The following is a 13525-nucleotide window of genomic DNA, read 5'->3' as shown; positions in this document are numbered from 1 at the left end:
CCGGACCAGGGCTCGAACCTGTGTCCCTTGCATTGGCAGGCGGATTCTTAACCACTGCGCCACCAGGGAAGCCCCTAAACTTTCATCTCATAGACTGACAACGCTTGTCTTCAAGGAGAGAGTCGCTCAAAGATGCAAAAAAACAAGGAAAAACATCATAAAAGCAACACAAAAAGCACAATGGAGGACAAATTAGCAGAAAACAGACGGTTTGAATAAAATCACAAAGAGAAAATTGATTGAGGAGGATATAAACTGCTTGGAAATAGAGAAGAAAGTTGCCCCTGTGTAGAGAAACTTGAACTATACACGTCAGAAGCACAACCTGAACAAGAAGAAGGAGGACGTGGATGGGACTTCCCTGGTGGTCCCCTGATTAAGACTCCACGCTTCCAATGCAGGGGGTGCAGGTTTGATCCTTGGTCAGGGAACTGAGATCCCACATGCTGCACAGTGTGGCCAAAAAATAAAAAAGTAAAAAATAAAAAAGAAGGAGGACATGGATAAAGCAATGGAGAGAACCACTTCCTTCTATTAACACTAGAATCTCCTCTATGTGGAAAGAACTTGAGAAAGCTGGGTGGCAGCTCTATCGACTGAGAGAAAGCTTGATGAGCTAAGAAAAGAAAATAACAACAACAGATACTGGCTAATGCTGAGTTTAACTTGCAGCCTTTCCCAAGTGGTCCTTTCACTCCTGCTGCCTTTGTTCTCCATGCAACCCACAGAGATCCAACCATATCAGGGGATCCATCCCCTGGATCATCAGGTCCCCAGGAAGGAGGAGGGTCACTCTGGAAGGGCTCAGGGACCCAGGGTCACAGGTAGCTTTGATTCAGCTTTCACAGCAGTGAGAGTCACACCCACAGCAAGACATCTGCCTTTTTTCTCTTTTTTAAAAGTACTTTGGGGGCTTCCCTGGTGGCGCAGTGGTTGAGAATCCGCCTGCTGATGCAGGAGACACGGGTTCGTGCCCTGGTCCGGGAGGATCCCACATGCCGCGGAGCAACTGAGCCCGTGAGCCATGGCCGCTAGGCCTGTGCGTCCGGAGCCTGTGCTCCGCAACGGGAGAGGCCACAACAGTGAGAGGCCCGCATACCGAAAAAAAAAAAATAAATAAAAAAAAAAAAAATAAAAAAAAAAAAAAAATAAAAGTACTTTGGGGACTTTCCTGGTGGCGAGGTTGTTAAGAATCCGCCTGCCAATGCAGGGGACACGGGGGACACATCCCAAACCAAACCACCACAGTCAAACTGCATGATATTCTATTAGTTTAACTCTAAATTCACAGGTTAATTTCGGGGAGTTGACATTCTACAACCACTTTGCAAGGCAATTCAGATGCTAACTAGCCAGAGTAAGGTTGAATTTCACAGGTTAAGGACACTGTCTCCCACAAGAGACTCTCACTTCAACCATCAGCCCCAAGTTTGAAGGTCCTCGGGCCATGCACACTTCTGAGCAACTGGCTACCAACACCCTCCACAACAACCTCAGGTTTGATACTTTAATAGAATGACACACAGGACTCAGGAAGGTGCTATACTTAAGATTACAGTTTTACAATGAAGGGGACAAACCAGGACTAGCCAAATGAAGAGATGCATAGGACAAGGTCTAGGAGAGTCTAAGCATAAAGCTGCCATGTCCTCAGGACACATCACCCTCACACATCAAGTATGATTACCAACCAGCAAAGCTCATCTAAGCCTCAATGTCCAAAGTTTTAATTAGGGTTTCATTACATAGGTAAGATTGACTGAATCACTGCCCACTTGACAACTCAATCTCCAGTCCCCCTCCTCTCCTGCGGGGTTGGGTTGATGTCACCTGGCTCAAAACCAACCCTCTAATCACATGGTTGGTTTTTCAGGCTTGAAAGGCCCCCACCCTGAAGCTACCTAGGGGCCCAGCATGAGGCACCTCATTAGCAAAAACTTAGATGTGGTTCAAGGGGTCCACCATGAATAACAAAAACACTCCTATCATTCCAGAAATCCAAAGATCTTCAGGAACCTCGAACACAGGCCAGCCAAATTCTTCATTACACATTTGTTTCTGTTTGTGTGCTTAAGATATTCTTCGCTGCTTAAACATTTCTAAATTTTATGCAGTCAAAATAAAAGGTTTATTTTTTTTATGACAACCAAACCAAACACAACAACAAAACAATACAAAAATAAAAACCTATGGGCTTCCCTGGTGGCGCAGTGGTTGAGAGTCCGCCTGCCGATGCAGGGGACACGGGTTCGTGCCCCGGTCCGGGAAGATCCCTCATGCCGCGGAGCGGCTGGGCCCGTGAGCCATGGCCGCTGAGCCTGTGCATCCGGAGCCTGTGCTCCGCAACGGGAGAGGCTACAACAGTGAGAGGCCCGTGTACCACAAAAACCAAAAAAAAAAAAAATAAAAAAATAAAAAATAAAAACCTAGACTAGTAGCATTTCCCACCCCTCAGAACCCTAGAGTATAGTCTAAAGGAGATCACTCTATGAAATTATGGTTAATGTCTTCAACCATGAGGTTTTGAAACCAAGCAGGGCCCTCCTGGATACAAAAGCATTTTCGTGTCCCTAAAAGCATTTTCGTGTCCCTTGTTTCTTTTTTGTAGGAAAAAGCCTTCAGGATCCTAGACCTTCCCTGAGTTCCAAAGGGCAGATTCAAGTAGTTACTAATTAGGGGAGTGAGGGAATGCAGAAACAAAGAAAAAGCAGTCAAGAAACAATAGTGCAGCAATAAAACAGCGTCCTCGTTCCCCTTCAAGGGATATACCTAATAATCTGATATATATCTTTGAGTTGTTCTGCAGGAACTAAGACCCTCACCCAGGTGGAGGATGGTAACTACAAGCTGAGACGCCAGACTGGTCAGAACCAGAAGGTTGATGATTGAGATTCCTGGAATACCACCCCGTTACCTTACCACCAACCAATCAGAAGAAAGTCATAAACCCTGTAGCACTCACCCCAAAAGTTGCTTTTAAAAACTCTTCCCTGAGGGGACTTCACTGGTGGTGCAGTGGTTAAGAATCTGCCTGCCAATGCAGGGGACATGGGTTCGAGCCCTGGTCCAGGAAGATCCCACATGCCGCGGAGCAACTAAGCCTGTGTGCCACAACTACTGAGCCCACATGCCACAACTACTGAAGCCCTTGAGCCTAGAGCCCATGTTCCACAACAAGAGAAGCCACCACAATGAGCAGCTGTGCAACACAACGAAGAGTAGCTCCCGCTCGCTGCAACTAGAGAAAGCCTGCACGCAGCAATGAAGACCCAACGCAGCCATAAATAAATAGATAGATAGATAGATAAATAAATAAAAACTCTTCCCTGAAAACCATGAGGGAGTTTGGGTTTTTTGAGCCTAAGCTGCCTGTCCTCCTTGCTTGGCCCTTGCAATAAACCTCTCTCTGCTCCAAACTCCAACATTTTGGTTTGTTTGGTCTCACTGTGTGTCAGGCACACAAACTTGGGTTTGACAACAGTTTCATTTTAAAAACTACATCTGAAACATTACCACCAGTGACATAACAAAGATCACTGGGAGAAGTTTTCCTTGGTTTGTTAATACATGATACAGTTCTTCACCCACAGGAAGAGTTAAGCTCCTATAGCATCCCTGATACTTCCTTGAGTACCTACAGAAGATCTTTAAGCAAGCCTGGCATTTGGTGTGAATTAATTTCTTCCTGAGGAGATGAGCTATGAAGACTACCAGACTGTTCTGGAAAACAGACAACAGTGGGGGAGGATGGCTGCCTTCCAAGGAAAAAACCAGATCATTTCCAACAATACTTAGAAAATAAAGGTGTGGTGAAAAATCTGTACAAAAGGCTTTAGTATAAGGTCATCCAAATATATCTGTACATAGAATGGGAAACACACAAAACGTGGTCTCATTAAAACTGCATGTTTGAGATTCTTAACTACTTCTGACTCATAGCTTTCTATTCATTCAAAATAGCAAAGAGAGTTTAACCAAGCTTCTCATATAGCACAGTAAACATGTGACGATCCATCCACAACTATGTAAATTACTTCAATTTACCCTAAACTATATTTGCTATATTTGGGGGTATGAAGATCCTATCTTTAGTGACCACCACTCTAATTTAAAAAAATGATTTCTTTAACTTTACATTTATAATTCTTTGTTGCTCCAATTACTACTACTTGAGAGCCCACCAGAGGCCAGGCACTGTTTAAGTGCTGAGATTACATAGATGAACAAGGCACATGATGTCCTTCCTCTCAGGGAGTTTATTTTATTTTGATTCTCATCTATTCAAAATAAAACCAAACCCCACAAGAAAATTAGGCACGGTTAATCCTCATTTTACAAAGAAGACACCTAAACTTTACAGGTGAGTCACATGCCGAGGCCAGGTAAGTGGTTAGGAAAGGGAGCAAGGCCTGAGCTTTCCACCACAAGCAGGCCGAGAGAAAAACTGAGTATTTTCAAATATGAAAGACCTCAAACCCATGTAAAAAACATTCTTCAGTACAAAGTTACTCCCCCAAGCATCTATTTAAAAAATAAAAATAAAAAAGAGGCTGTTTTTAACTTGCACAGAAATGAACTTGTTTGAGGATCCAGGTTATGTCAATTTCAAAGCCTGCAGCTGGAAAGGCTCTGCTAAGCCCTTAAGCCCCAGATTTCTATAGCTTTAGGGAAGGGAAGGTGGGGTGCAGATGCAGCACAGAGCAGCCACCAGGCCGACCAGCCAGCCACATACCTGGCACCTGGCGGGACTCCTTCAAGTCCAGGATATCCCTGATGTAGAGTTTTGCGAAGGCTAGAAACACAGGATCCAAACCCCACAAGAGGGAAGGAGTTTCCTCTTCACACCGGCTGGATTCAGACTGCATCAGGAGGCTGGGCTGTGGCTTCCAGCCAACCCTGAAAAGCTCTGCATCTAGAGCCGAAGAGCTTAGATGGGAGACAAAAATCAGGACGCAAAGCTGTTAAAGTGGATGAAATCCTAACGGCCCCTAAGCTGTTCCCAGACGGGCATCCCGAACTCTGGAAGGGGTAAATCCAGGGGTCCGGGGCCTATCAAACTGCCGCCAGGGGCCTTCTAGAACCGGTGGCCTCTTAGCGCCAGAAGGGCCGGGCCTGCGCGCTCCGGGGACCTGTAAAGAGGTGCTTCTTGAGTGAGGACCCGTGAGTTCCTTATGGCTCTTCCCCAGGAAACTCCTCTGCCCCATGGGAGTGTTTCTCCTTCTCCCAAAGTACCAATTTCTAAACGGTTAAACACCGACTTTTCACTGTGGGGACAGATGGCCATATATGCGTACCCTGAAACCGCTTTAATGGGTGGAGTCCAGAGAGGAATGGGCGTCCTCGTGGCCACACAACAGAGGGGCAGAGTGGGTGGGTCTGTCCGTAACCCTGCCGCTGCACCTTCCGGTGTTCAGGATGACACTGAGAAAGGGTGGAAAAGGAAACGAAAAACAGATCAGCCGTAGCCCCTCCCGCCGGCCCGCGCCCGCGCCGTCGACCCGCAAGTCCCCGAAGCGCGCAGGCCCGGCCCTTCCGGAGCTAGAAGGCCACTGGCGCCCACGGCCTTGAGGCAACGCCGCCGGCCCCGCCCGGAGCAGGAGCGCTAGGCCGAGGTCACCTCTGGTGCTCCCAGCGGGGGGTGGGGGTAGGGCCTGACACCATTCCTCGCGCCAGACCAGCCACTGTGTCCCCGCCCCGGCCTTTCCTTCGCGCCGCCCGCGGCCCCGCCCCATCCCCCACGAGGCCCCGCTCCACTCCGCCCACGGCCACGCCCCGTTTTGCATCTCACGGCGACTTCGCCGGATGCTCTCTTCTAGGTGGTGGTGGGGTTGGCAGGGCTATGCGGGGTCCGTTTGACTCTAGCAGCGCCCTCCCTGAGCCTCCGCGGGAGCGCGGGTCCCAAATCACCGAGGCCTGGGAGCTGGCCCTGCCTGCTGCCCAAACCCCGCCTTCCAAGTCCCCCTTTCATCCCGACCCCACTGGTCCTGGGACCCTGCGCCGTGACCTCCGAGAGTTTGGGACTGGTTCAGACAACTTTTTTTTTTCCGTCCCTGATATTGTAAATGAACAAATAAACAAAGCAATACAAAAGCAGGATTAACATTGTGGCATATTTTAAATGTTTATTTATACTGGATAAATGATTTATTAACACACGCAATCTCTGTTACTGTACAGTCTCACTTTGGATAATGTCAGGATCTAAATTTGAGCCCTTGAGGGAATGCGAGGTCTTTGCTCTGCCCAAGACTAGCCTTCTTTGCAAGATCATGACAGTTTGTCTCCCTTCCTCTTACTCTGTCTATACTACACAATGTTGTACATTTAAGAATTTTGAAAACTGGCATTCTGGTAAATTATGGCCACCTTGATGGTGCCTGTCCCCAGTAGTCCTAATTTAAAGTGAGAAGAGATAGCCATGTTGCACTCTTATAAATAAATAAATAAGCCACATCATGACATTACTTGAGATGGCAGGAGTTCTTCCTAATTTACAGGGACTCTGTAACATGGCAGGAGTACAGGTCATGCTGGCAGGCCATTCCCAGGGGACGTAAGTGGTGACCAAAGAGATAATTGCTAAACTATTTAGCAGAGAAGGAACTTCAAGCAGCTGGAACAGAAAATGTATGTCATTAGAACGATGGCATTTAATTACATCCCTGGCCACTGAAGAAGCTAAAAAACAGGATCCTTGGTAAAGCATTGCCCAGACTCTACTGCAATGAACAGTTGGATCTGTCAAGTTTAAGATTTAATTAAGAGAAGACACCTTTCTAATAGGGGGAGGCTCTCTTCAAGGAAGGACACCCAGTATGACACCCAGGACAGGTGCTTCCAGCTGACTTGTAAGATGGGGAAAGACAGGTTAGGTGACATTTTTTGACTGTACACATCTGCTCCAGGGTGGAACTCAAGAAGAAAATCACTACTGGGTGTACACAGAGCCCGAGAAGTTTTCAGCAATGACTCTTATGACTCTCAAGGGTAGAGTGCTAGAAACAAGGGCTCTTGGGGACTCCAAGCTTACTGCTGGCCTTGGGGAGGGTCACACCCAGTTGGGGTGACCAGAGCAGACTGCCCCTGAAGTCATCATTTACAGTGAAGGGAGGACTCTGGAGTCTAGGGATGCTCCTTTTGATCTGAGCTCAAAATGTGGAGTAGGGCGTGGAATGGAATTTTCTAGATTGCTGAAGCATCTAGAGGAGTTTGGGAGGATCCTCTTCCCTGTCATCTCCATCAGGATAGATTCCAGTTTCCCCAGGCCACTGCCTAGATGTGCCAAGGGACCGGAGGGCTCTTCAGCTGGGGATTCCACAACACTGCAAAGCAGATATTTCAAAACCCAACAGTCAGCATAATGCTAGGAACCTTTCTTATGGCTTCTCAATGTGAAATAACTTGGTTTTGCAAGGATTTTTGACAGACTAGACAATCCTTTCTAGAACGTTAAGACTTTAGGAAATTCTTCTGGAAAATGAGGTGTTGAACTGCATGTCTTCTATCTCAAAACGCAAACTGTCTTGCCTTAACCATTTTCGGCATTTTAGAATGTCTTTCGACAGGTAGAATAGAGTTTGTCCAATTACAAGCTGAGTTAGATTTGAAGTTTAAATTAGCGGATGAGTAGTTTGAAGTTTATGATAAAGACAACTTATCAACATTCTTGTTATGTTAATGTTATAACCCCGGGGGGCCATTTTCAGCCGCTCAGCATACTTTGAGCACTCTCTGTATGCTATGGGGGAGCACTAAGAATTTTTATTTCACTGGAGCAAAAAGAGGAATATATTAAATAACAAAGCAAGAAGCTAAATTGCATGGCCTGAATAATAACTATGTGGATTACAGGAGGTAAATTGGGAGGGAAGAGAAGGGGGCTCATCAAGTAAGATAATATATGTAACCACTGGAACAAGGTAAGCACTCAATACATATAAGCTATTATCATCATTCACTATGGAGTGGGGATTTAAGCTGGAGTTTGAAACTATGGAGGAACTATTCATTCATTCATTCATGAAACATATTTGTCAAGCACTGTACTGGACACTGTGGGGTAAAGAGGAGATAAGACAGATCAAGTACAGCCCTCATGGAGCTTCCATTCTGTTGGGGGGAAAGAGGAAAGAGAGTAGACAAAAAAATGAATGAAATAAGTACAGATCGTTCTTAGTGCTTTGAAGGAATTAAAAGTATATTATGATCACTCATAATGGGGTGGGGGATCTACTTTATAAAGATCTACTTTGATCGGATGAGATGAGACCCGAAGGTGGGAAGGAGCCAGCCACGAAAAGTGCTAAGGAAAGAGCATTCCAGGCAGCAGTCAGAGTAAGCGTGAATATCTGTAGGCAAGAAAATACTTCCCTATTGGAGGAAGAGAAGAGAGCAAGGCGAGAGTGGTTGCATTCGTAACTGGAGACATAAGCAGAAGGCAGATCCCAGAGGACCTCATAGGCCATGACAGGTTGGAATTTTATTCTCAGTCTCCCTATAAATAAAGAGAGGGATAATATTATGATGGGGTGAGAGCAGGGCAAAGGAACAGGATGTGCAAGGCATGTCTGTGGGCAAGTCAACACAGCAGCCTGGCTGGGGAGGGCAGCTGCAGCAGAAGCAGCCTGGAGACCAAGATTTTAGCTAGATTCTGAATGGCTTGAATTAGTTTTTATTTTTATTCCCTGTAAGCAATAGGGTGTTGTTGATTATTGATCAGAGGAATGATTTAATGAATTTAAAAAATTTCAGGGATACCTGCTGCATCTAACATACTATGGTAGGGAATCCAAAAATATGTAAGAAGGCTTCTCTACCCAATTTACTGAATCTATTCTAAAAATTGTGTCTAGGGATATTCACCAAATGACGGTGAAAAGACTAGTGTAAGAAAATACTGCCGGGTCTATTGCAGGGGCCTCACCTGTACCACTTCTCCTGCCTCCTCAGCGGTGTTGCTCAGTCCCCTGCCGTGTCACTCGCTCCCGCTCTCTAGCTTCCCCTGGGCACATCTGCAGGCTTTCCCCTCTTTCTAAATGTCATTCAACTTTAAGAAAACAGCATCTCTGAAAACTCCAGCCCTTGAGCTACTGTTCTCTCGCTCTCTTGCTCTCTGTTCAAAATTAAATTTCTTGGAAGAGTTATATGCATTCCTCATCCACACTTCCTCATCTCTAATTCGATCTATCATCATTTGGCTCACCCTACGTTAACTTTCAACTATCTCTACCCCAGTCCACCACTCCACTGAAACTTCTCTCCTAAAGTTAACAATTACATTCAAATTCTCAAATACAATGGTACTTTCCTTTCCTTATCATGCTTCATCTTTTTTTCTGATTTTCTAGCTTTAGATGTTGATCTGATAATATTCTCTTCCTACCCACCTTGCTTTCCTGTTATCCTTTTGGGTTTCCCTTCTAACTTTCCATTTCTTCCTTTGCAGTGCCCTCCTCCTCTGTTAATCTCTTACATATTGATGTTCCCCAAAGTTCAATCTCCTGCCCACTTCCTTCTCAAACCATGTACTGTTACTGAGTAGCCTAATCCAAACCTATGGCTTCAACTGAACCGATATTCCAGGGACTCTCCCCTCTTCACATTTAGCCCAGAACTTTCTCCTGAGCTCCACATCTGAAGTTCCAGCTGGACACTCCTGGGTACTGCAAACTAAACCTCTTCCTCCATAGTTCTGTCCCTCTCTTCCCTGTCTCGTGAACATCACCACCACCCGCCAAGTCAGAAAACTGGAATGTTTCACGGATATCTCCTTCTCTCTCACCCTTAGATGCAATTAATCACAAAGATCTGTCAACTCTGCTTCCTAAGTATGTTTTCTTAATTTAGTGCCTCCTCCCTGCTCCCATTTGCCATAGTCCAGACTTTCCTCATTTATTGCCTGGATTCACTGCCATCACCTTCCAACCATTCCTTCTGCCTCTAGTTGGGCCTCCCTCCAATTTATCACCTATGTTACTTCCAGGCTGATCCTTGTAAAATGTAATTTAGACAATGTTACTCCCTTGTCTAAAATCTTTCAATGACTATATGTAGTCTGCAAAGTAAAGTTCAAGTTTCCTTGTATTTCATACCAGGTTCCTCATGGCCTGGCCATGTCCCAACTCTGTGGGCTCTTCTCCCAACAACCCCTCATAGCTATCCTACTCTCTAGGTCAGCATGCCCAATGCTGTTCTGAGCTGCATTTCCTCAAGATATTAATAAAAGTCTGGGCAATTGAGTTTGAGAAAGGATGAAAACACATTTCAACACAGTAATATGCATTGAGAATGTCCAAGAAATGAACAGAGTGGGTCAAGTGTGAGCACCAAACTCTGTTAACATCTCAAGGAATTCAATTTGGGAAATGCTGCTGAAGGCATCAGAGTTCCTGGAATATGCCATACTCTCTTTCGTTTCTCCCCACTCTGCCTGGATTGTCATTTACTTATTAATCAATGAATTTTTAAAAACAAACTGTATGTCCTAAAGAGTGCAATATACTGGGAATACAAATGGCAAAAAGGCTCTAAGTAAGCTAAATAAGTAAACCCATGATTACAACATGTCACGATAAATGCTATGTAACTTGGCAGAATAAGGTGAGGGACCTGACAGAGTTGGTGGGATCAGGAAACAGTAACCTTGCCTCCCCTTTTTTCACCTGGGTTATTTCTGAGATAGGTGTCAGTTTTCACTTTGTGTATTTTGAGTCCTAGTTGTTAAGTGCACATATATTTATAATTGTTCAATTTTCCTGATGTATTGACTCTTATGTTTATGAATGTCCCTCTTAGTCTCCAGTAATATTTCTTGTCTTAAAGTCTGTTTTGTCTAATAGTAATATAACCACTTCAGTTCTCTAATGGTTACAGTTTGAATGGAATATCTTTTTCCATCCTTTCACTTTCAACCCATTTATGTCTTTGAATCTAAGATGTGTCTCTTGTAGACAGCATATAGTTGGATCTTGCTTTTTTATCCAGTCTGACAATCTCTGCATTTTGATTGGGGTGTTTAGACTCTTCACATTTAATGTAATTATTGATATGGTTGGAGTTATATTTGCCATTTATCTATTTGTTTTCTATAGCTCAATTGTCTTTTTCATTCTTCTTCTCTGCCTTGACTGGCTTCTTTTGTGTTAAATATTTTCAGTGTAACATTTAAATTATTCTGTTAATTTTGAAAAATAATTTAGTTTTTTTAGGGATTATAATCTAAGGATTACAATATGCATCTTAATTTATCACAATTTACTTCAGATTAATACTAATTTAATTCTAGAAAAACACAGAAACTTTGCTTCAATATATCTCTATTCCCTTCTCCCCTTTTGTGCTATTATTGTCATATATGTTATATCTATATATGCTATAAAACCAACAATACAATGTTGTAATTATTGCTTTAAATAATTGTATGTACTTAAAGAAGTTAAGACATGAGAAATAGATAACTGCAGTCTTTTATATTAGCCCATATAATTATCATCTCTGGTAATCTTCATTTCTCCCTGTGGGTATGGGCACTCCAAACTGAATAAGCCCCTTCAACAGTGGCAGAGGTCCTGTTGGTACTGACAGCCTGCTCTGCCCTGACAGAACATCTACATTGGTCAACCTGGGGTGGGGGCAGGGAGGAGAATGGGAGGGGCCAGAATGCCACAGACTCCCACTGTTCTTACCTGAAGTTCAAGCATGAGCACTTTTCAGATTGTTGTGTGTCTTTGATCTATTCTCAGAGGGCTGAAAAGGTTATTTTGGTCTTTTTTTTTTTAAGGCCTGCAACATGCAGGATCTTAGTTCCCTGACCAGGGATTGAAACTGTGCCCCCTGCATTGGGAACGCAGAGTCTTAACCACTGGACCACCAGGGAAGTCTTGTTTTGGTCAGTTTTGTCCAGTTTTATGATTGCCTTTTGGGGAGATCATTGCTGATCTTCTCAACCAGCTATGGCTGGAAGTCTCTGATGGCAGGGCTTTTAGTTAACAGCAGATCCAGTGGGTCAGGCAGGATAAGGTAGCCAAGAAATAAGAAGTAAAGGGCTGAATGTTAGAACAAGGTCAGACATTTCCTAGTTGGAGAAAGCAGTTACTCACAGCCCATCCTGCCACATGGAGTTTGAGAAGATTCCTAAGTCAGCAGAAGGCACTGTGTGAACCAGTGCAAACCACTGGAGAACTTTCTGGAATGGGAAGAACTGGAATTGACATTAAGAGATGGCCTAGGGTGAGATACTGTCTAGGTCCTTACATTTAAACGAAGTAACCTCTCCTTCCTGCCTACGTGGTCTGATTTCACCAAAGGGGATCCAGACATTAGGATGATGACCTCTGTAAAGATGAAGACAGCAGGAGGTAATGAGCTGGGGTTCATCCTGGAGGGCAGAGAACAACTTCCCATAAGGAAAACTTGTGTCCCAGGAGCCTGGCTTGAGTGCATGAGAAAGAATTTTGCATTTTGTATTTTAAAAGTCCGTATCTCAAAGAAAGAAGAATGGTGGTTGCCAGGAGCTGGGGTGAGGAGCGAATGGGGAGTTATTAGTCAGCGAGTACAGTGTTTCAGTTTTGCAAGATGAAAAGAGTTCTGGGGATAGATGGTGGTGATGGTTGCACAACAAAATGAATGTACTTAGTACCACTTAGTACCACTTAAAAATGATTAAGATGGTAAATTTTATATGTGTATGTTACCACAATTTTAAAAATTGGAAAAAAAAGCTTGTATCTCAGGGCAATGCTGGGCACGGTTGTGGTTCACGGTGAGTTAATTTATGTGACAGGCACCTGTGCACTACGTTATGCCTGGGCAATTAAGCCACAAATCTACACGATGTCTTGCCAAGGGCAGAGGTTCCTGTGCTTACTGGTAGTTTATGAGATAGATGGACAATTTTGAATTGGAGTAATGCTTATAATGAGGTGAGTAGACATAATCAAACCTTGATTCTTGACTTTAAGTCTTAGATGCACACCCACTCTTCTGAGCAAGCCCTAGAGTGTTGCTCTGACAGATGACAGATGTCCTTACAGGGGCAGAGCTGGCAACACAACTACTTGTGTAGTTGTGGCTACCAGCTACCAGTGAGCACACCAGCTGGAAAATAAACTTCTGTATCTTATTCTTATATTCCTCTTCTTATTATAAACATGCTGCAAGGATTGTAAAGCACTAGGAGCTGACTAAGGATTAAGTTTTGGAGAAATGGAATTAATAGTCATAATAATAGGCCAGGATAAAAGAATTAATAAAAAGATCAAAAAGAAATGAGAACTTTTCTGGGGAAGGAGGGGGGAGGGAGAGATAAATTAGGAGTTGGGATTAACAGATACACACTACTATATATAAAATAGATAAACAACAAGGACCTACTGTATAGCACAGGGAATTATTGATATATTCCATATCTTGTAATAATCTATAATGGAAAAGTATCTGAAAAAGAATATATATATATATATATATATATAAAACTGAATTACTTTGCTGTATACCTGAAACTAACACAACACTGTAAATCAACTAT

At 43.9% G+C, this 13525-nt stretch overlaps 1 protein-coding gene across 9 annotated transcripts in view; it reads right to left on the bottom strand.

Annotated features, from left to right (window-relative positions):
• STN1 (STN1 subunit of CST complex) overlaps positions 1 to 5905 on the bottom strand; it is a 39642-nt gene extending 33737 nt beyond the window's left edge. For 2 of the 9 annotated variants that reach the window (XM_067024743.1, XM_067024741.1), the window contains exons 1-2: positions 5295 to 5587; positions 4733 to 4926 (exon numbers count right to left, since the gene is read on the bottom strand). In XM_067024743.1, the coding sequence (XP_066880844.1) occupies positions 4733 to 4865 (133 nt within the window). In that variant the 5' untranslated portion in view covers positions 4866 to 4926; positions 5295 to 5587. Of the gene's footprint in view, positions 1 to 4732; positions 4927 to 5294; positions 5740 to 5788 lie in introns of those variants that run through there. The other 7 variants (XM_067024740.1, XM_067024738.1, XM_067024739.1 and 4 more) reach the window with 7 other exon arrangements.
• Between the last annotated feature and the right edge of the window lie 7620 nt (positions 5906 to 13525).

The sequence above is a fragment of the Kogia breviceps genome, chromosome 2, assembly GCF_026419965.1.
Source record: "Kogia breviceps isolate mKogBre1 chromosome 2, mKogBre1 haplotype 1, whole genome shotgun sequence".
Taxonomy (NCBI): domain Eukaryota; kingdom Metazoa; phylum Chordata; class Mammalia; order Artiodactyla; family Physeteridae; genus Kogia; species Kogia breviceps.
Note: the sequence above shows the minus strand (reverse complement) of the source record. Positions and strands in the feature narration are given on the sequence as shown.